General features: G+C 37.4%; 1 protein-coding gene across 1 annotated transcript in view; it reads right to left on the bottom strand.

Annotated features, from left to right (window-relative positions):
* LOC136876441 (ATPase family AAA domain-containing protein 2) overlaps positions 1–25,120 on the bottom strand; it is a 456,642-nt gene that overhangs the window by 96,641 nt on the left and 334,881 nt on the right. Inside the window, exon 18 of the mRNA XM_067150416.2 lies at positions 23,072–23,271. Within this exon, the coding sequence (XP_067006517.2) occupies positions 23,072–23,271 (200 nt within the window). The remainder of the gene's footprint in view (positions 1–23,071; positions 23,272–25,120) is intronic.

Raw genomic sequence — 25,120 nt, 5'->3', positions numbered from 1 at the left:
TTTCTCTGCCCGACTAAATCAACAGATGTTTGGGCTTCAGTCTATGACAGCTATTGACATCATTCATAGAGATATCAATGAATCATTTATTTTTTTAAATATTGAAGGATTTCTCATAAACGTTCCCCAACGGTTCTCCTGAAACACCATGTATTAAGAGACAGTTTGACAGTTCCCATAACTGAATTGTTCAGCTTGGTCCAGCATATCACCTTGTTTCTATAGGAGATCCTCGAGAGTGCCGAATCTTTTTCTCAAGTTACGGATTTCTGATTTTATGATAACCTCCGCGATAAAAATGTAAATAGCCTTTCCAAAATGTAAGTAGATGCGAGAAAATATGAATTATCCTCTTAAGTCAGTGACGTACTCTGCCATGTCTTGAGGTGTATCACATCCATACTTAATTTCAGTATATACCGGGCGAGTTGGCCGTGCGCGTAGAGGCGCGCGGCTGTGAGCTTGCATCCGGGAGAGAGTGGGTTCGAATCCCACTGTCGGCAGCCCTGAAGATGGTTTTCCGTGGTTTCCCATTTTCACACCAGGCAAATGCTGGGGCTGTACCTTAATTAAGGCCACGGCCGCTTCCTTCCAACTCCTAGGCCTTTCCTATCCCATCGTCGCCATAAGACCTATCTGTGTCGGTGCGACGTAAAACCCCTAGCAAAAAAAAAAAAATAAAAAAAAAAAAATCAGTATATAACATTAAGAGATCGTTTAATTCAGCCTTTATTTTTAACAAGTGTATAACTGTGCTCGGCCACATTATTTACGCATTTATTATGAAAACATATTATCCCCTTTCATTTCCAATTTTCTTTAGAGAACAGGAGTCGACGGTTATTACTAATCGACTCCAACATCGCCTTTGAATGTCAACGAGAGAGCTCACAAATGAACATACACTCGACTCTCAATTAACCGGGATAATGTAGGGTTAAGGCTTCCCGGATAAGTAAAATTGTGGTTAACCCGCAAATATTTAAAAATAGAACAGGCGTTCTGAAAGTACACTTAAAATGATAATAAATGATACTATTGTATTGTTTTTTTATTAACTTACCCAATACGTTGCAGTAAAAGTAGCACTTAGGAAAATTAATAAACGGAAAAATAAACAGCTCTTTTCGTTGAAACTACCTAATAAGGAAGAAGAAAAATATTCAGTCTACCTAACTTTACTGTTTCTGAAAATAATCAGTCATGGTTTTCTGCTTTTGTGCCAAGAAACTTTTTCTTTATTTTGCTTCTCAGGTTTCTCAAAACAAGTTTTTCGGTGATGACAGCATCATCCTGGCCCTCGATGTACTCCAGCAATGACTCGACATTTGCCAAGACAGCCCCATGCATAACTGTTTGTTGTGCTTGTGCAGCATAAGCATCTGTTTCACCCTCCTCATCACTTTCACTTCCCGCTCCCTCCCTGCCCTTTACTTTGTCAACAATCTGTTCGTCTGTCAGTTCTTCGTAGCCTTGGTCGTTCTGGTCACAATAGAACCACTGATGAATATTGTCTTCATTAACTTCCTCTCCTCCTGGGACAGTCTTTATGGCTTCAATCACTGTACTACACTATATCAGCTTCATCAAATCTGAGAAACCCATCGTCTTCAGAAATACCTTGGATGATTTTTTCCCAAGACCGCACAGATGTCAATGGTTTTGTTTTTTACTGAAGCTGAATAAATCTCATAAATTGTGTTGAGAACTGTAAATTGTTTCCAAAAAGTTTTGAAAATATTGCCCTCTTCAATCCTCTTTTGAAGAAGAGATGACCAATCATTTCTTTTAAGTGCAGATATTACGTGGTCGATAGGCTGGATTATTGCAGTGACATTGGGAGGGAAAAAATTTGCATAAATGTTGGTATCTGCTGATTATTCCAATCCTTTGTAATTCTGTATTACTGTAACTCCTAACACTCATGCATTTTTAGTGCTATTGGGATCGTGGTTAAGCCACAACACGGTTGATCCGATTACGGTAAATCGAGAGTTGAGTGTAGTGAGAAAACTATACCATACGAAGATGATTGATCGCATTTTGTGGCTAACATATCAGTTTTCTTATTCAAACACCGTCACCTATCCTAACTTATCCGTACTATACACATGATGAAAACATACTTAGAGCACTAGTAGAGGAATGCTAACCTTCTCGCTATAAATTTACATGATAGTAGCCTTTCTGTAATTTAACCAGATGCAAGAAAACAAACTAATCTCTCCAATCAATGATGCACTCTGCCATATCTTGAGGTGTATCCCAAAATTTGGAATTGATTGCAGTATTTAGCATTAAAATTAAGAGATAATTTATTCAGCCTTTATTTTAGCGAGTTAATACTGTTATCGGACACATAATTTACATATTTATTACAACATTTTCTTTTACATTTCAAATTTTCTTTACGGAACAGCAGTCAACAGGTATTACTAATAGACTCCGACATCACCTTCGAATGTCGACGAGAGAGCTCGCTAGTGGACACAGCAAGGAAATGATACCAAATGTGACCAATTGCATGCAACATAATCGCTGTGGTGCATAAATATCGGTAATGGAAAAAATCGTGCACACTTAATCGTTCGTAATAATGAATGCGTCAGTGATAGGGCTCTCACTGTAACCGAAGGATAACACACAGTTTAATGTAGGAATTTTGAAGGAGCAGACAAAAATTGCTGTTATAACGGGGTTCTCGTTATGTGCCGTACTTGCTATAGCGGACTTCTACTGTACCGCCCTTATCGCGTCGGATTTTCAATATTACCGTGTAGTACGAGCACACTTTTCCTAGCCTTGAAAATGTTCGTCATCCCTTGTGTAAGGAGCATATTTCCAACACAGATTAGAGCCCTCCCCACAAGAGGCCGCTCTGAGAAAGTTGTACAAAAGCTAGAAATGGCCTTGAATTCCTGAACTTTACAGGGTAAATTACACCTTTGGGAAGGAAGCAGTTAGCCACAGAAAAGTTCATTGCTCTCCTGTTTATGCTTGTGTTTCACATTCCTTTCAGAAGTTCAGAAATTTATTCCGTGCTGAGCCATACAATGAAAGGTAGCGAATATTTGTCACACGAGAGCCTACATACGGATACGATCACAATCATGTTAAGTTGACTAGTGTGGTCATATTATTGTGTACCCAGTTATAGATACTGAAAAGTTGTGATATTCCCTTACTAAAGAAGACAAAATTAAATTCCAGGAAGAGGACAAGCATCCACATCTTTCAACAGTGACATGTATGTTGAAACTCGCACCTTTGAGTTTCAACTCGAGTCGATCAAAGTGTTGCTGCATCGCATTCGAGATGACAATTATAGCCATCCTCTCGCACATGGCCAAGTTTAACCTGCAAGTAATTCATGGTCGAAGAGTGTGACTAGAAAACAATGCTAAATAACCTACTGGTCCAAAACATAAGACTTCAGCTGACATTTGTTTACGAAGTGTGTGATCTGCAAATAATGCGCTTATACTTTTATGGACCCCTGTGCAATTTGTTGTCTAGTGATCTACACCTTATACACCGTTGTTATTTAATACGCCCTACTGGAAAAGATTTTCATATTTGTTCTCTTGTCTTTTTTCGTGCCTTTTAATACTGTCATCTTTAGAAACAGTATATAGCCTATCTCGTTCACTGTACCCGTACATACACAATGTAAAGAGTTCTCACACCGAAAAAAAAAGAAAAAAAAGAAAGCGTATCCCTGTTGGATAGTTCGGATTCATGTATTTGGTAGTAGGCCATGTTTTCTCGCTTAACACATTCTCTTTCCTTGTCCCCTGCAGGAACGTCCAAATAAGGTTTTACTGAATAAACTAACCTCAGAAGATTATAAATTCATTTCAAAATTACGTAAATGATGAAATTGCATACCTACTTGTAGATAAACAGAACAAGTTAGTCAACAAAACTAATACTTAGGTGCAATAGTAAGAGAACTGAGGCTGATTCTCCCTCGTCTACGGATCATAACAATCGGACTCATTCAACCATTCCTGTATTTCAAGAGCCTGTTATTAATAATTCAAAGACCCATTTTGATAAGTCCGAAATAAATGTTATGGAGAAAGGTCCCAAATTCAACTGGCCCGTTCAATTCAAACTTAAAGACGCAATCACGATCATGGCGGAAGCCGAAAATGCAATACAAAAGTCACTGATAGAGAACCAGAGACTAGATTTAATAATAAGAAAAAACTTTCTAATATTTTAAAAATGTATTTATTATATGTCCACATTGAAGCACTGAAATCAATCTATATACAGTCAAGTTTTATGAATATTGGTTACAAATTTGGTTGATGTTTCTTCTTTTGTTCCCAGAAATATTTCATTCTCTCTGACCTGGCAGCCCGTTCTTCGTCAGTTATGTTGTACTGTCTGAGTGTATAGGTCTTCAGTTTAAGTCTCACGTCGTTATTTCTCAGGATCCTCTTCTCTTCTGTTTTCAATTTGTTAAATTGTCAAGCCTAATTCATTTAAATCTTCTTGGACTTCATTGAACCAGAGATTTTTAGTTTTACTATTCCAAAAGTAGTTGAATAAATGTTTGAGTATCCTAGTCTCTGGCAGTCGTGATATGTGACCAAAAAAAAACAACTCTTCTTTTTGGCATTGTATCTATTACAGACTCAGTCTCCTGGTATACAACTTCATTAGGTAGTAATCGCCATTGTCCATCTACTTGGTGTTTTTTGTTTAGAATTGTTCTAATGATTCGTCTATCTATTTTCTGTAATTCATCTGTAGTTGATTTCGTATTCAAATTGAATAAGGTTTCACTAGCATAGGTTGTTTCAGGCTTAATAACGGAGTGTAGTGTATAAATTTTGCATTTATCGAGAGAGATTTTTTCCTGTAGGTTGGCCAAGTAATGTGTTATGCTTGTTTTAATTTGGTAATTCTATTTTCAACTGATATTTTCTCTTTTAAGTTCGAAGTTATAATCTCTCCAAGATATTTAAATTTATTAACAACCTTAATTTGTTTGTTATTAGTCAGTGTGATAGGTGAGGTTTCCATTTTGAAGGATGGCATCATTTCCGACTTTTCAAAGGAGATTTGTAATCCAATTTTTGCTGCTATTCGTTCTAATTCTTCAGTTTGGAGTTCAGCCTCTCCCACACTACTTGCAAGTATTGCAAGGTCATCTGCAAATGCTAGACAATTGAGTTTGATATTTTTGCCAATCTTGATGTTTGGCTGACATTTCTTAGACCATTCTCGCACGACTTTCTCCAATGCACAGTTAAACAGTATTGGTGAGAGACCATCCCCCTGTCAAAGTCCAGCCCGGATTTCAAATGATTCAGACAACTCTCCTCGGAATTTTAACTTTTGCTCTAGTGTTCTTGAGGGTAACGCCAACGAGATAATTGAGTTTCTGGTGTAATCCAAATTCTTTAAGGATTTTAAGTAATGACTCACGATGAATACCGTCATATGCTTTCTTGAGGTCAACAAAAGTGATAACTAGCTTTTTGTTTCTCATTCTTTGATGGTTCATAATCCACTTAAGACTAATGATTTGGTTAGGACAACTTTTTCCAGGTCGAAATCCCCCCTGATACTCTCCAAGTTCTTGGTTGAGCTGTTCTTGAATTCTCGTGAGGATAATTCTAGACAGGATCTTATATGTAATATCAAGTACAGAGATCCTTCGGTAATTATTTGGATCCAGTCTATCCCCCTTTTTGTGTATTGGATGAATTATAGCTGTATTCCATTCTGCAGGCAGTTTTTCAGAATTCCATATGTCTAAGATGTGTTTGTGCAGGTTTTGAAGTGTTTGGTTATTTGCATTCTTCCATATTTCTGCAACCACTTGATTTTCTCCTGCAGCTTTATAATTCTTGAGCCAATTAATCGCTTGAAGTACCACATAGAAGTCTGGTGGAATAACCTTGTAAGCGTGTTTTATTTTTTGGATCAGGTGAAAATTCTAGGTATTCTTTTGGGTCTTCAGCATTTAGTAATTCTTTGAAGTGATCAGCTAGAATTTTGGCATTCTCCTGATTATTGTGTGCTAGTTGTCCTTGTTTATTTCTCATCATGAGTGTAGGTGGATTGATATTGATATTGTTTAAATGTCCTGTAATAGTCTTGTCTCTTATGTTGTTTGAATGATTCATCTATGTTAGCTAGGTTTTCTTTTTGATGGTCTCTTTTGATTCTTCTAAGTTCTTTGCCGTTTGTCTTCTAGCAATAGTTAGTCCATCTCAAGATTGCGCTGTTTTCTTTTGTTGGTCATTTAGCCATGCTTTGTGTCTTTTCTGTACTGCCATACCACATTCCTCATTCCACCAGGCGTTTCTTTCTCCTTTTCATAGGAGCAATTTCTTCGGCAATATTTTTTAGTTTATCAATAATCGTTTCCAGTTTGCCGCTTAGAGGTGTTTTGGATCTCTCTGTATACACAGCATTATTTATTAAGTAGCTGGGATCATATTTTCTCCTTCTAGTGAATTTAGATGGTTTGTGATGTTTTCTTGGGGTCAACTTGATTTTAATCTTTGAAATATGATGATCAGAATCTATGTCCAACCCACGAAGGACTTTGACGTTATAAATTTCTCTATGGTATTTTTTATCTATTGCTACGTGGTCTATCTGAAACTCACCCAGTTTAACATTAGGGCATTTCCAGGTCATTAATTTGTGTGGTTTTCTCTTAAATCTCGTGGTTTCAAGAATAAGCCCATGGTCTGTGCAAAGCTCAATTAATCTTTGACCATTTCTATTTGTCAATTTGTGTGCTGGCCATTTACCTACCACTGTGCGATATTTTCTCTCTTGTCCAATTTTCGCGTTGAAGTCTCCAAGAATAATTTTAACATGGTTGTGAGGGGTATTTAAAATCAGTTGGTCAAGCTCCTCCCAAAACATTTCAGTTTCCTCTTTATTTGTCCTGTTTTTCATTTGTTGGGGCATGGACATTAACCAGTGTATATATTTTGTTCTCTATTCTAATCGTTAAGGTTGCAGTTCTTGATGAGTTCGATAAGAAGTCCTCCACTGAATCTAATATGCTAGTATGCACCAGAAATCCCATTCCAAATTGGGGAACATTTTTCATTACTCTCCTTCCTGGAGGTCCTTTGTAAAGACGATATCCCCCAGATTCAAATGGGTCCTCATCTGTGTTCCGAAGTTCTTGTAAGGCTGTGATTAGAATCCTGTGTTGATCCATGACATCAGTTAAGTGTTTCAACTTCCCAACTTTCATTATTGAATTGATGTTTAATGTTGCAAAGAAAGAGAATTTTCCTGGTTTACTGAATTTAAGTCTGAGTCTGTATCCGTGGTTCGTCCGTTGGGCTTTCAGGCGCTCCGACTCGCCATGATCTTCTATGCGACACCCCACCATGTCTGAATGGTGTTTTTGCTCGGGTCGAGAATGTTGGATGTCCAAGCTGGTGGATTCTTTCATTACAAGACTTTCCATGATAAGTTGATTATCTGATCACTGATCAATGTTCTGACCGTGCTCAGGAGTTACAATCCCAGATGTGATCTGGGAAGGTGATTCATCCTAGTTGTTCAGGACTGGGAGTAGGCATTTCCTCCATACCCCTCAAACATTGTTTTTCCGCTAATACTCGGGTGGCTGATTGTAGCGGTTTCCCACTGGGCGGTGGGGTCGCCACATCCCCACGCCAAAATTCTAATTTAATAAATAATAACAAAGATGGAGTTTCTTCACATCATAACCAAATAATAGCTTCATTGAAACAAAAAATTAAGGGGAATGCGACTGTCATTATGAATAAAGAATCATACATACAGAAAACCGAAACCTTTTTCACAGATAATTCATTAAAAATTATAAAAAAAGACCCGACCAATATTATCCAGAGGAACTTAAAGCAAATTAAACCATCTTCTTTCATCCTCAATGAAAGGGAGTCCCAAAAACTTATTAATATGAACCCGGGTATTCTGACGGCTAGGGCACTACCAAAGAAGCATAAAGAGAATATACCCATAAGACCCATCATTAATTTCAGAAATAGCCCTATATATAGACCCATCATTAATTTCAGAAATAGCCCTATATATATAGTCAAGATTTATACACAATTTTTTTTAAAAACATAAATTCCAAAGAATTTTGTGATCGTACTAAAGATTTAAACATGCAATAGAACCGTAAGATGTATTCATCTGACGTCAAAAATATGTTCCTGAACATTCCAGTATCATAAACAATAAATCTTGTACAGAATAATCTACTTAAGTACAGTAATTAGAGTAGGCAAGAGGTAGCCCGTTTTATTAATATTTTGGAGTTCGTCACCGCTAATAATTACTTTACCGAGCTCGATACCTGCAGTCGTTTAAGTGCGGCCAGTATCCAGTATTCGGGAGATAGTGGGTTCGAACCCCATTGTCGGCAGCCCTGAAGATGGTTTTCCGTGGTTTCCCATTTTCACACCAGGCAAATGCTGGGGCTGTACCTTAATTAAGACCACGGCCGCTTCCTTCCCACTCCTAGCCCTTCCCTGTCCCATCGTCGCCATAAGACCTATCTGTGTCAGTGCGACGTAAAGCAACTAGAAAAAAAACTTTACCTTTAATGGCCAAATATATAAAGAGGACGGTCTTCCAAAGGGGGCCCCAGCTTCGGGAAGTATGGCGGAAATTTATATGGATTTCCTTGAAAATAATAAAATCAACAACATTAAAGGAATAATATGTTGGCTGAGATACGTAGATGATACGTTTACAATAATTGATCATAGCATTACTAATGGAGAGGAAGTATTACAACAATTAAACAATATGGATTTACAGATTAAATTTTCTTTCGGAAGGGAAAATAATAAAGCGTTAAATTTTCTTGACATTACAATTATTAAGGACTCTAATAAACTTAGGTATAAAATATTCAGGAAACCTACTCAAATGGTGAAATTAATTAGACAACATTCCATACACCCGGCAGCACATAAGAGGGCCTCCTTTTATAGTATGATTTACAGAGCTTATAATATACCCGTCAGAAGTAGATCGTAAAAATGAATTGGATACTATTTATTTTATAGCTAAAAGCAACGGGCTCAACAGGCAATTTGTGGATAAAATTATTAGCAAAATTGAGAAGAAATTATTCTCCACATTAACCAAGGATACTAAAAAGAAAGAAGATAGTTACGCCCTTTTCACCTACAGTCACAGTAAAATATACAAAATCACGAATGTTTTAAAGAAACTTAATATGAAAGTTTCTTTCAAGATAACCAATAATAACGCTCATCTTTTCTATAATCAGCACACTATCAATAACTGCAACAGCAAATTTCAGAAATCAGGAGCTTACAAATTAAAGTGGCAGCAGTGTTCGTTTGGCCAGTTATATTGGACAGACAGGCCGCAATTTTAACATAAGGTATAATGAACATGTTAACGCATCAAAATACGGCAGATTCTCGGCATTCAGTTCTCATATGATCGATACCAATCATACATTCACGGACATTCAAATTCTCCAGTTATGAAAGAAAGGAAATCTATTGAATATTTTGGAAAACATTTTCATAAATATTGATCAAAAATGCAACCCGATTTATAATCTTAATGAAATATCGGAGGAAATCAATATACTTTTGGATGAGTTAATCAATAAATTCTTTATACGAAGGCGTGTGATTAATGCTTTACCTTACACCTCTCCCCTTACATCAAACTTCCCTCCTAGTCAGTCCTCAACGACCTTTGAGGACGTCACTCAGTTAGCTCTAACACTTGAGGTGGAGTGGTCGACGACGTACGACGAGCAAGAAGGTGAGTGACCAGATGCGCACTCAGTTTTACATTCAATTGAATTTCTTTAGTTCATTCATATTTTTCTTCTTTTTAGGCCCATACTGTCAACACACAATCAAGTTCAACTTGCGTCATCAGCACACACTTCTTAATCTAATCAAGAAAGCTATTTTAATGTGGCATTATCATCACACTATTTTATGTACAATATGCATATATTTTTATTCGCACAGCCACTCATGTTTTATAATTGGGCAATTCTATGTATATAACAACATTTTAATCTGTGTTTTAACTGGACCTTATGCTTCATGTTCATGCTGCACCATTTTAACATTCAAGATTGAAAAGACGCCAACACGCTGCATCACAAGATTTAAAGACTTTTTATTTACTTATTTCAACGTGTCCTCACCTTATTTTCAATGTTTGTATGTGTGGATGTCCCATAAACGGATGAAACATGTATCACGAGTATAGTCTAATGTAGTCTTTTCAATAAAGACAATTACAGTATTGTAATGGTGGAAAAGTTTCACAAGTTGCTAACCTCAGAAATCGGACATCCTTTCTTTGCCGCATTAAAAAAATAAGGTTATTGATTTTATGTCCCAATAACTACTTTTGTGGTTTTTGGAGACGCAGATGTGCCAAAATTTATTCCCGCAGAAATTCTGTTATGTTCCAGTAAATCTACCGATACGAGGCAGACATAGCTGAGCACCAATATCACCGGATTAAGCTAGGATCGAACCTGCCAAGTTGAGGTCAGAAGGCCAGCGACGCCATTTGAGATGTATCATATTCTTACTTAATTTCAGTACATAACATTAAGTTAATCGATTGTTTACTTCAGCCTTTATTTCTAACGAGTTAACTACTACTATCGGCCAGCTTATTTACTCATTTATTACGGAAACATGTTCCCCTTAATTTACAAATTGTGTTTACAGAACAACAGTAATCGAGTATTACTAATCAACTCTGACATTACCTTCGAGTTCGATTGTTGGCGAGAGATCGCTAGTGCACATAGCGCGAAAACTACACCGAAGATGATTGTTCGCATTCACTGTAATTGCTGGAGTCCATAAGTATCGATAATGGAAATAATAATGCACACTTAATCGCTCGTAATAACGGATGCATCAGTGATAGGGTTCTCGCTGTAACCGAAGGAATATAGGAATTTTCAATGGACAACGGAGTTCTCGCTATAGCGAACTTCTACTGTATTTAGAAAACAATGCATACACTGAAATCTAGAAAAGTAATTGGAATTGATAAGATTTCTGGGGATATACTAAAAGCAATGGGTTGCGATATATTACAATATCTGAAATTCTTATTTTATTATTGAGTGCATAAAGCTTGATTTGTAGGGTTCCGGCTATACACAGAGGATATTTTAGATTCAGGAATTCAAATGGACTGTACCACTACTGACTAATCCAGTTATTGATAGGAGAGATCATGGTAGACACCTTACCAAAATGAGAGCTACTGGACTGGACAAAAGAGTGACTGAATGGGTAGTTACCTGGCTACAGCTTTAGACAATAAAGCTCAAAGAATTTCAGTAGGTGAAGCATTATTTGATCCTGTAATGATTAAGAAGGGGTTTCTGCAAGGCAGTACTGTTGGACGTTTATGTTTTCTTAAATATATAAATGATGGGTAAAGAAACTGAATCGCTGGTAAGGCTTTCTACAGATGATGCAATACTGTACAAAGTAATAAATAAGTCGCGGAGTAGTGGGACACTTCACAATCTTGTGAGATTTAGAGCAGACAATTGTATGATGGTGAAAAAGGGTGAAAAGTCAGGTTGTAAGTTTTTAGGTTCCACAAAAAGGAAAAGTCTGCTAGAGTGAATGATGGAGTGAAAGTACCTCATGGGATTCACTGTTAAGTACCTAGGTTTTCATATAAGGAAACATCTTCATTTGGATAATCACATTAACGAGGTTGTAAATAAAAGCTGCAGATCTTTTCATATGGTTATTAGGATATTTCGGGGATGTAGTAAGGATATAAAGGAGAGGGTGTATAAGTCACTGGTAAGACACCAATTAGAGTGGGGTTCAAGTGTATGGGACTCTCACAAGGATTACATAATTTTAGGACTAGAAATAATCCAAAGGAAAGCATCACGGTTTGCTCTGGGTGATTTTTGACAAAAAATGTAGAGTTGATCAATTTGACCATGACAGGTACTATTTAATCCTGTACTGACTTGTATAATTCCATAAAAATTTATTTAAAATAGGATGCTGGAAAGATCCACTTACTAATACCCAATCTTAATTATTCACAAAAACATTGTGCATAAACAAACATTCTCTTCCTCAGTGATAATATAATATAAACAATGTTTTTTAGATTGAATACTAGCAAGGCAGATCCTTCCAGCATCCTATTTAAAAAAAATATTTTATGAGAAAAGAGCAGAGTTACAAAAACATTGTAAACGCTGGGCTAGAGTTGCTCAACTAAGTGCTATATTCCAGACTGTCAGTGAAGAGGTGGCGTGGAATGACATTAGTAGACAAATAAGGTTGAATGGTGGTTTTAAAAGTAGGAAAGATCACAATAAGATGATCAAGGTGGTATTCAAGAGGAACAATTGGAGCAAATATTTGTTCATGGGAAGAGGAATCAGGCATTGGAATAATTACCCAAGAGTGTTCACTAATTTCTTTGAAATCATTTAAGAAAGTCTAAGTAAACAACTGATAGGGAATCTGCCACCTGGCAGAAAAGTAATAAATGCAGATCAGCAGTGACTGGTTGATATGAATAAATGAAGAATCAGCACTATGTGCTATAGTAAACAACAATGATTTGATTCTGACAATGACAAACTATTTTGTTCTTGGCTAGGAGTCTGAAGAACTTGAAAATCAGTTATCATGACATTGGGAAGGATACATCACAAACAAAAAGACCATCTGATAACAGTGAGGTTATAATTTGGGCCATTTCACATGGATGAACAATCATACATATGAATGATCTGAAAAAGTGCATTCTATCTCTCTCTCTCTCTCTCTCTCTTCCTATACACTTAACAAGGTGTGGTAAATATGGCAGCAGTATTTGAAGATTTCTGATAATGCCCTCTGATCCTGTGCCAGTTGTGAATACTCCTGAATGGATTTTCCAAAAAGTATCCTCATCTGGTCAATGAAGCTTGCAGGTGTTCATCCATGGGAGTCTTTCCTGGCACCTTTCCTCTGACTACCAGCTTGTCCATGGGGCTTCAGTATTTCTCAAAATGGTACCGAAGTATCTCGGGAAGGCTCAATTGATCTTCTTTGTAAACCTGTAGTTCACTCCAAGTTCCATGAGAACTGAATTGTCGGTCCAGTGTTCTGTCCAAAATATTTGTAGAACTTAATCCTCGGGACGTCGCGTGAGGCAGTGTAACGTCAGTCGTCGCGTGCGATGGAAAAGACCACGCAAGAATTCCATATCGTTTTTGTATTTTAATATGCTATTTATTTTTGTTATGTTGCTATATTTTTGTTTACTCTTTATTTTCATCATTAAAAATACAAATATTAGTTATTTATATTTAAATAGTGCTTTAAAATAATACAATAACTAACGTTACGTTCTACTTAACACACATCAAAAAACAGTGAAATGGGAAGAACACAGATTTACAGAATTCACAAAAGCAAACTGGTAAAAGAAGTATAGTGCAATGTATGAGTAATTTACAACTATCAGTAAAAATATGTACAAAACAAAGTTACGGCAATATAAATAACGTATACTGTCCAATGGTAAGAGCAAGGCTACAACAGATAGAAGGGTAACAGCAATTAGAGATTTACTGTTCACTAAAGACAATTTATTTGTCATTCTTCATTATATTCGTGAGCTGACTGTGTCCTTAGATAATAAAACCTGCTGTCCCCATACTGCAGGCTTGACAGGTGAAGATAGTGTGCTCCCGGCATATGCACAGAGAGCCGGTAGCACACAAAGTCTTCGTCTTTCTGTTTCCTTTTTCACACCATCACTCAATTTGTTTATCCTATCAACTTCTTTGGAATCCATTTCACTCACAACACAAGTAAACAGTCAAACAATTCGTGTATACGAACAGTTGCGCATCCAGGGTTAGACCAAATTCAACCAATGGCAGTAGTCGCCCGCGGTCGATAGCACCGCACACTCCCATAAACATCCACAACGACAACAGAAGATCAATTGGGGAGCGCTACCTGGCTATAAACACTAGAGGAAGGTTGCAGTGTAGATATGGTGGAGGGAGAAATCTGTCCTATAACAATAGTAGACAGAGTAACAAGAGAAGGATGCGTGCGGTCGAAAAGACATCGGCGCGACGTCCCAAAGATTAATGGCAGGTACACTTTTCAAATACTTTTATCTTCTTCTTGTCAGCTGCCTTAACAGTCCATGTCTCAGCGGCACAGGTGGTGACTGGAAATATCAGATCACTGAAGCACAAAGACTTAATGAAGCTAGTACAGTAGAAGTCCGTTATAGCAACAATTTACAACGATGAAAAATTTGCTTGCTATAGCGTATTGTCGCTATACCAGATTTTCCCTAAATTTCAGAAAACTAAAAAACCAAATACTTCACCATGCATGTATCATGGAAACACATTGTACGTAATAACAACAACAACAACAACAACAACATTCTCACTGTAAATTTGTGAGTGAATAGATTTAACCCGATGTGGCAATAAACTAACCTCTGAATTTAGTGATGCATACTGTTGTATCTCGAGATGAACCACATTTTTATTCATTTACTGTACCTAGTACTAAAATCAAATGCCGGGCTGAGTGGCACAGACGGATGAGGCACTGGCCTTCTGATCCCTACTTGGCAGGTTCGATCCTGGCTCAGTCCGGTGGTATTTGAAGGTTCTCAAATAAGTCAGCCTCGTGTCTGTAGATTTAATGGTTAGTTATGTAAAAGAATCCTGCAGGACTAAATTTCGGCACCTCAGTGTGTCTCAAAAAACTAGTAAAAGTAGTTAGTGGTATGCAAGACCAATCACACAGTTATTACTGAAATCAGTTGTTTATATCAGCCTTTATTTTGACCGACCTAACGAAAGCTATCTGTCATGTTATTTACACACTTGAGAAGAATTATGAAGGCATGTTCTGTCTCGTTTCGAAATTCAATATTTCTTTTCACAAGTCGACAGGGATTAATAATCGTCAATGCGCGATAGCTCGCAAGTGCGGGTAGTGGACGTAGTGAAAAATCTATATGGATGATCGATTGTGTTCAATTTAAATCTAGCTTTTAGAAACACATGATTAAAAATGCCTGTTGTACATTTTTCTTTCAGTTCATTATAACATATCCACAAAGACGCACACGAGATGCTGTCAGTTGGTACAATTATTTTATTTACATGTATTTATAAATTAAACACACACATATACGTCCCGCAAGAAGAGCTTGCCGAAACTCAAATGTGCACAGAGACCAATATCTGTTGGCGAAGTTTAAGCTTGTTGCGGGGCTCCTGTGTGTCGCCCGAATGCTGAATACCGTGCTCATTGTTACTTCAACCGCTCACTGAGAGGCACAGTGTACAGCTCTCTATCAAGTGTGTATTGAAAAGAAGCAAGAACCGTGTGCATGTATTATTAATATTTTATTTATATTTCGTAGCTGAAAGTGAATTTGTAGTAGTATGATATTCAGTGTAGGTAGCGATGCCCCCATTTCGTTCTAAATTAGGGAGTGCTAAAACTTTACACAGTCAAACTAGAGAAGTTATTTATAATGTGTATAAATTCATGGAAAACAAAACACACCCCACTGGAAACTTATGTGCTAAAAAAAAAGAGGCCGAAGCAACGGGTGTCGAAAGTTCCGTGCGGAATGTAATACGAGACGCAAAGAAGATCGAAAGGGGTTAAGTGGATTCATTTTAAACACCTGGGAAAGAGAAGACCGAAGTCTGTCAAGAAGTGTGAATTAGAAGATTTTGAGAAATGCGCGGTCAGGCATACGATTCACAATTTTCACAATACTGAAGGTGAGAGACCAACGCTTGAAAAGATCCATAAGAAACTAGTTGAGGATATACAGTTTAAAGGTTGGGTAAGAACACTAAGCAAGATAGTTCGAGGCCTATGTTTACGGTGAAGGAAGACAGAAGACATGCGTAGAATACTTATGGAGAAGCCTGACGTAAGGCTCCTACATGTGCAGTACATACAAAGCATAAAGTGGTACCGACAAGAGGGTATGCCTATTGTTTACAGTGATGAGACATATTTGCATAGTTCGCACACCAAGTCAAGTGCTTGGAGTGACAGCTCTTCATGGACTGAAGTCAACTATCTCGAAAGAGCAATGATTAACCCAATCGCATCATTTGACGACCCTAGCTCGTCATAGTTATTCGTGGCATATGAATCAAACGACGAGCTCTGCTCGCGGCGATGCACAGCTGTACATCAATCCATGTAGTTCAGTCACTAACCCACAGACACCACTTGTATGAATTCTGAGCTGAAGTTTACACATGTGGTTTCGGTTTTTTCCCCTTTCACCGGGTTCTCTCACACTTCCGGAACATGAGATAAGAGAATCTTTTTCCATATAAATTTGCTCTTGTCAATTACCATCATGGCGTCAAGCAGATGTGCTGGTGTTGATGAAGAAGGAATATGGAAGCTAATAGTGTTTAAAGAGTGATATTGAAGGCAGTGATGTTTGTAACAAAATAGACCCTGAAGTCCTTAGTTCAAGTACTAGCGATGCGTATAATAGTTCTGATGACACGGAAAGTGATGCAAATAACGACGGTGTGCCGAGTCTTTCGAAACGAACTTGTACCTTGGCACAGACCAACGTCACTGACTGGAACTGGACAAAAAGTGACAATAAACCTGTTGTACATAAGTTTAGTGAATACAGTGGGGTTAGTGAAAACTTATTGAAAAAGTTTGATACGCAGCCACTATCTGAGCTCTCAGTTTTTTGTGAATACATGGATCCTTTGTTTGACAAAATATCTGTCGAGACAAATTCATATGCAGCAAAACAGTTGAGCAATCCTGCCAGAAAAAAGTTGAAGGACAATGACAAATGGTTTGAGACTACACCTGACGAAATTAGGGCATATTTTGCGTTAGTTATACTAATGTCACAAGTGCGAAAGTCAAGAATACAGTTATACTAGAGTAAAAACGGGTGTATAAACACTCCTATTTTTCGTGAAACCATGAGCAGGGGAAGATATATTATAATTTCACGATTTTTACATTTTGTTGACGATGAACAAGTCGATAGTAGTGACAAACTAAGAAAGATTAGGCCTATAATACAACATTTCTGCTCCAAATTTTCAGAATTATATTTACCTTCACAAGACACTGCTCTAGATGAAAGTCTAATGAAATTCAGAGGCCGCCTTTCATATGTCCAATGTAATAGGTCTAAACGTTCTAGGTTTGGAATAAAAATTTACAAAATTTGTGAATCAAGTTCTGGCTACTGTCTGTCTTTCAAAATCTATGTAGGTGATGATGTAACGGATCCAAGTCTGCCAGCAAATACAAACGTTGTTCTCAACATGTGTGAACCCTTGTTAGGCCCAGGACACACATTGTTTTTAGATAACTGGTATTCTTCCCCAGATTTATTCAAAAGGCTACACGACAATCAGATGAATGTAATTGGAACTGTTAGACAGAACCAAAAAGACATGCCTCGCGATATCAGTAAGACGAAACTAAAACGTGGAGAGTATGAGACGTGGGCTGCCAACAGTATGCTGTGTGTGAAGTGGAAAGATAACAAGGATGTTTGCTTTCTCACCACTAAACACAAATCAGATGACATGACAGGGACAGGCAAACTCAGACGAAAGAGAGGACAAACCCCTAGGGAAGAAGTGATAAAGCCCAAGTGTGGCCTTGAATACCAGAAGGGGATGGGTGGTGTTGACCTTCAGGATCAGGTTACAGCTCTGTTTCTCGTCATGCGACGCACAGTGAAAGGGTATAGGAAAATATTCTTTTACCTCCTAGATATGTGCATTTTCAATTCCTTCACTGTGTATCACAAGATCGCTACTAACAGAAAGACGAGCTACACGGACTTCCGAACTAGCATTGCACAGCAGCTACTAGAGACTGTTCAGTTACCGGAGTACTCGGTTCGAGGTCGACCTTCAGCGAGCATCAACCCAAGCTAAATCATGGGCCCACTTTCTCATGAGTATTCCCCCTACAGAGAAGAAATCAAAAGTCACAAGGTGTGTTGTGTGCTACAGCCGGGGGTAAAAGGAGCGAAAGTTGCTGGCAGTGCAAAAAGTGTGGCGTAGCTCTTCACTTACAAGAATGTTCTGAGGTGTACCACACCCAGCAGACGTACTAAAATAGCGGCATTGGTAAGTTTATTACTTCTGCAAATTTTCAGAAAGGAATATTTACTGGTTGGTTTTGTATGATTTTCTAAATAATAGTGTGATGACGACGGCCGTATAGCGGTATTTAAATGTGATTTCTTAGTGAACTTCGTGTGAGTAATTAGGGCCAGGATAAACCTTCACGGCAGGTGAGAAAGTAGTCAGAATTCTGAATGTAAAACGCACCCAAAAAATCGTCTAAATTTTCTTGTTAGGATAAGAATGTTTTTATTTGTTCTGAAATACACCTGTCACAATTACACTGGCAGTACATGTGTTTACAAATGTCACAATGTTATGTTCAACCAATTAAAAGTATACTGAGCTGTTGAAGAAACATTCGTCAGTACTCTATTCACATACACAATATACAAGCGGAACATGAAAATAATAATTATGAAGATAAAAATCAAACACTATATACAAAGATTAAAAATAGAACTATACAAGCAGAACATGAAAATAAAACTTAACACAATATACACGCAGAACACGAAAATAAAAACTGTGGGATGTTTAAGTTTGAAATGTCTTGTCATTGTGCCGGTTGAAGATCCCTTCGCAGACAAAATAGAACATAAATTGCATTTCACTCTGTCCGGTTCTTCTAGTAAAAAAGTCCTGAACAGGACTCCGATGCGACATTATGCAAAGTTTACCGTCTTTTGTATGGTTAAATACTTTCGTGCTGTTATGTTATTTGCACTTCGAATTCCTTCCCTATCAACTTCCGTTTACCTTCTTTAATATCTCGGAAATTTCCCTCAACACTTTCTCGGGGTTAGGTATTAAAAATTAATTTGGACTTCAAGGATTCTTTTAAGCCCAAGAAAAATATAGATCATCACTTTGGAATTATAAACATAACCGGATGAAAACATTGTTGTACTTTCGTGGTGTTATGCTTTCTGCACTTCGCTGTTCATTTCTCTCAGCTTCCATTTACCTTCTTTAATATCTCGAAAATTTCCCTCAACACTTTCTCAAGGATTGTTGTTAAAAATTAATTTGGACTTTCAGGAAATTTTTAAGCCCACAAAAAATATAGGTCATCGCTTTGGAATTAAAGATACAACTGGATGAAAAAATGTTTACACTCCAGCACAGGGCGGTACACAGCCGGTATCGACAGACCCAGCCAAGGCCAACTAGACTATCTAGTGCAGCCTTCGACACAACATGTTCGGTACAGGCACATTCCAGCTGACGCGGAGCATGTCATGTTGCCTCTCGATGTTCTCTCTACTACACAGTGACAGTCCCATGTCCCATGTGCCGGCACTCTGCAGCGAAACACTCCGCTTCCAAGCTCCTAATGTTGCGGAACAACTGAATGTTACAAGTAACTATTCTCATTTTGGTTCCGTATTGAAGTTGACGTATGTCTCAAAATAATATTACAATATTTATAAGTCCACCTGTTCAATACAATACAATATAATCCACTATTTCAAATGGTTAAAATTTATACTTAATACATAAAAGTCAATGGTACATGTTTCACGCTCCTTTACGGGCATCATCAGCCTATATCAATCTTAAAAATAATACATATGGAGTCTTTCTAATCTTATAAATTATAGAGTAAAATGTTGAACAATGATTTTGTAAAATATTATACAATAACATCTAAAACAACGATATTGCACCAAAGTGTGTTAAAAAAAAAAAAAAACAGTAAATTAACAGTTTTTGAAGATTAAAACGTGGTTAAACATGAATATTTGAGAGTTTAAAATTAAAATGGATCCTTTTGTTATGTATCATTAAGACTGTGACGGCCTTGAGTGTAGGCACAATCATCAAAGGGGGATGTTTCTTCAATTCCCATAGTATGAATCCAAGATGGTAAAATCACTGTCAGTTATTTAAAACAGAAGTGTGAACGTAATAATTATGTTAAAATGTATACATGTAAACATGTTTCAATGGGGTTATAACACCCACTTGACCATCTTTTGGATCCAATTGATTACCACACCAACATAATTACTGACATCCGCTAGCTTCGACGTAACATTTTATCATTAGCAACGCCTTCACAAGAAGTTCCATTTTCTTTTCTACTTTCAGATATATCAACCGTATACATTTTAACATTCCACTACAGAATATTGAATTAGTATTCCTACCACCAAATTGCACCAGTGTGCTACAACTGCTTGATCAGGGCATATTTAAACTCCTTAAACACTGCTTTTGCACCAATTAGACGATCTTTATATCATCTCTCTGGATTTCCTACACATGCTCGTTGATAGTCTTTTTTCTACTAGAAAGAACATTGTGCACCTAATTATCAGCTTTTACCGACGGACCTGAATACTGCACGTCAACAGCACCCTCAAGAAGAATTTTAATACCAAGTATTACTGTGTCATCTCATGTGTATAATTTTAAGTTTGTTCATCAACAACTTTTGAATGTTTGTGCTCGGAACAATCTAGAACAGCCTCACTATTTTAATTGACGTATTCGGCAACCCGATTTATTTCAATGTGTTATTCTGTCCTTGTCTTTTATGTGCTTTTTCTTGAATATTTTACGGCTGATGATGTCTACAAGTTAGACGAAACATGTCCCGACATATTTTAAATAATGTTGTTTAAATAATTAGACAATAAACTTTTGGTATTGTAAAGGTGGAATATTGACTTAACCTTAAAGTATATGTACAACAATACGGACTTTACAATGAAATTTATTTTATGTAATGCATGCAACATAATCGCTGGGGTGGATAAATATCAATAACGAAAGAAACTGCGCGTGCGCTTAATCGCTCGTAATAACGGATGCATCAAATATAGGGCTCTCGCTGTAACCGACGGATAATACACAGTTTAATATAATTTTGAAGGGACAGAAAAGTATTGTCGGTGTAACGGGGTTCTTGTTATATGCCGAACTCGCTATAGAGGACTTCTACTGTATTTTCATTTCCCACTCAACATTGTAATTTGTTAAGTCACAGCAGAGGGAAGTGGATTTATTTTATTACCAATACTGTTTTCAAAAGGAACGAAGACTCCAAAACACAACTTAGAAAAAGCCGATAGTTCGAACTATGCTGTTCACAGAACCAAAAACTGAGGACAAACAGAAATTTAAATTAACACCACACAGTAAAGTTTAATATCAGTTTATGCCTTTGCTGGCGGGACCTAGTGTTTACAGTGCACTATGTCTTCTGGTATGGGCTAGAGCAATCTTGTTACTTTCATTGATATGTTTCAGCTTTATCCTTGGTTTTGACAAAATGAAAGTGACTGAGGTACGAGTGATGCTAGTAATGCCATTCCTTCTGCAGCCAGTCCCTGCTATGAATGGTGTGAAAATATTGCTCATAGGGTTGGTTGTTGCATGCATTTCAGTGGGCTTGGCAGACTGATATGTAATAGCAACTTTTGGCTCGGTGAGGAAAGCAACGGGAAACTACCTCACTCCTCATTTCCCTAGTACGCCTCTTCAGTGATGCCTAGGCCATCTATGACAGCTGATGGCGGAGCTGTTGAGGATCCAACCAACCTTCGGGCTGAGGAGTAAACATACATACAATAGGGCTTACATGACTTCTTCGTATGTTACGGAAAGAAACTATCTTTTAAATAAACAATAGCATAGTGTGTTCACATCTAACATAGAAAGCAATTTTAGACATGCGCACTAAGGAAATCACGACTTAAGCAATACAAGAAGTGGTTTTACTCTGTGTACGAGAGCAATAAATAAAAGCGTCAGATTCAGTCACACCATGAGGAACGACAATTTTTGACTGCAATAATAGCAGCTCGAAAAAGAACTCTCCATTGCGACAATGCATAGCCATAACAGGATGTCCAACCCAACAAATTTGTGACATCTGGAAGAACTACCGCTTCCCGTGAATTCTTGATACGAATGAGAGTATAATGGTGCCAATAAAATGGTTTGCAAGAGACCTGCTGCTGCAATTTTTGATGATTGTTTCGTGGAAGGTTCTATAATCTAATTGTGTAAAGCAGTCACACTAATGTACAAATATTTATCGTACTTTAGTTCGTGGAGTATCGAGAGTTACACGGATAAAAATAACAGATAGTGTTTTGCTCCCTATTTACGCTGAAGAGTATAACTATCGATAACGGAAAATAATCTGTGACATCCGAAAGAACTATGGCTTCGTGTGAATGCCTGATACGGACGATAGCAGAACGGTTCCAATAAAATCCTTTGCAAGAGTCCCACTGCTGCAATGTTTGTCGATCTTTTTGTGGAAGGTTTTATAATCTAATTGTGTAAAATGATCACAGTAATATATAAATATTTATCATAATTTAGTTAGTGGGATATCGAGAGTTACGCGGGATAGAAATAAACAATAGTTTTTTGCTAAATTTTTTACACTGAAGTGCATAAATACCGATAACGGAAAATAAAACACATTAAAATCTCTCGCAATAACGGATGACTCAGTGAAAGAGTTCTCGTATCCGAAGGCTATTTTACAGTTTAATACAGGAAATTTGAAGGGACATATTGCAACAGGGTTCTTGTTATATCTCGTACTCAGTATAACAAACTTCTACTGTAGTTATGTTATTTCAAGTGCAAAAACCCAGAGAACATTTATACATTTATGGCAAGATAGTGACAGGAGTAGGTTAACAGTAAAGTTGTAGAAGTTATTGACTGCAAAGTGTTAAAGGGATTATTATTACTTCAAAGAATAACTATGACTTACGATTTGTTAAAAGACTGAAGAAAAATCCACTACACTACCATATTTCTACAAAAATGTAACTTTCGAGTCATAAGCCCCAAAATATTTAATAACCTCTTTTACCTCTTCCTTTTGTGTTGTTGGATGATAAACTACTATACCTTTACTTGCAGGTGCTAAAGGCCTAGTCAGGACAAACTCAGGAGCAAACCGCGAAGGAGACTCAGCCCTTTCTCTGCGAGCCCGTGCAATAACACGACATTGCTGCTCAAAATCAGAGTCCATCTCGGTCTTGATGAGAGCATAGGCCGTGTCACGAAGGGAACATGCTCTATGTCGAATGAGCTTGTCGGCAGGATCTCTGAAAATAAGTGGTGAAAATCAATATTAAAAACTTCATCTTTGGTCCGTACTGAGTGGAGATTAACATATAATAAAGAAGAGTGCATTTCATCCACCTTTTTCAATACAAAGTATGTTGCTAATTCAAAATCACAACATTATTTATTTGGTACCTGTTTTGATGTCTTGGACAGCATCATCAGCCAAAAGAGGACAAAAGAACAAACATATCATTATTAAGGGTCCATAGTTGGTACTTCAAAACGTATATCTTTGTTCATTTGTCCTATTTTGGTTGATGATGGTCTCCAAGACACCAAAACCGGTACCAAATAAATAATGTTGTGATTTTGAATTAGCAACATACTTTGTATTGAAAAAGGTGGATCAACTGCACTCTTCTTTATTGTATGAAAATCAATATACATGGTGGAAATGAACTTACTTACTCAATTCAACGAGCAAGTTCACAAAAAATTTAGAAACAAGAGTCAAGATTATGATTAAAGAGAATTGTTGGTCCAGTATTCCATCCAAAATATTTGTAGAACTTAATGGCAGATACACTTTTCAAATGCTTTTATCTTTTTCTTGTCAGCCGCCTTAACAGTCCATGTCTCAGTGACACAGGTGGTGATTGGAAATATCACATCATTAAAGCACAAAGACTTAATGGAGCTAGCAGTTATGTTATTTCAAATGGAAAAACCCACAGAACATTTATACAAATAAAGAGATGGCAAGATAGTGACAGGAGTGGGTTAACAGTGAAGTTGTAGAAGTGATGGACTGCAAAGGTCCTAACTGGTAAACATTCTCCAGTGGATCCTCCTACGAGGGTACAAATCGACACTCCGCCTATCTATCATCAGTCCATGTAACAACCTTGTTGAAGAGAGATTTTACATGGATCACAAAATTTCATGAGTTTAAAACCTCCCAGTGGCACAATTTCAGACTTCAAATGCCATGACCGTGGGTTCAAACCTGACGGAGGTAGTCGGGGAAAAAAATCTATTTAGCACTTGAAATGATAGCTTACCTAAACCCAGCTTGGACAGTTATCAACACAGGAAGATTTCCATAGTTCTGTGAAAACACTACAGTTATGTTTATTTCGCCATCACATTCTCCGCACAACCCAGTCAGATTCAAAATGTTGCCTCTTGTCATGTGAAATAAAGTCACTTCCTCATTATCTCTCCATGGCCTACTAGGTCCTAACTGACTCTCATTCTCCAGTGGATCCTTCTTTGAGGGTACTTGTAACTGTACAAGAGTATTATCTCTAATTTTTTGGTTAGGAAATTTTTGTAAAAGAATTTGTCATATTAATGTAGTGAAAATCATATAATTTTGTTCATTTATAATGTAAAAACGTAATAATATAAGAAGAATGTGTAGTAGGAAATTTTGTATCTGTGCATCTTTATACTGGTGTAACTTCAATTTGTGTAAGAGTCCGCACATGGCATGGCAGTGTAGATTGCTTAAGATTGTGCCACACGGAAAACAGTGGCTATATCGGGATAGACCACTGATGTCAGTTGAAAGTGTTGCAACAAAATGGCTTGGAAACCCAGGGTACGACCAGGGAGTATAGGCTGAAGACTGGAATTGATCAATGTGACTAACGTTGAACAGCCGTGTGCAGAAATCAGTGAAGCCGCAGAAATCCTTGTCATGCAATGTTATTTAATTTTGGCCTTGTCATTATTTAACTCATTGAGCCCGAGCCACGGAACCGTTCCGTGCTTCGTCTCTGTGGACCAAACGCCGGACCACGGAACTGTTCTGTTGTCTAATTTTACTACGTAATTCAACTTTTCCTCAAGAGATGGCAGAGTGAGTTGCATTTGTGATTTGTG

This window comes from Anabrus simplex, chromosome 6, assembly GCF_040414725.1.
Source record: "Anabrus simplex isolate iqAnaSimp1 chromosome 6, ASM4041472v1, whole genome shotgun sequence".
NCBI classification, from domain to species: domain Eukaryota; kingdom Metazoa; phylum Arthropoda; class Insecta; order Orthoptera; family Tettigoniidae; genus Anabrus; species Anabrus simplex.
Note: the sequence above shows the minus strand (reverse complement) of the source record. Positions and strands in the feature narration are given on the sequence as shown.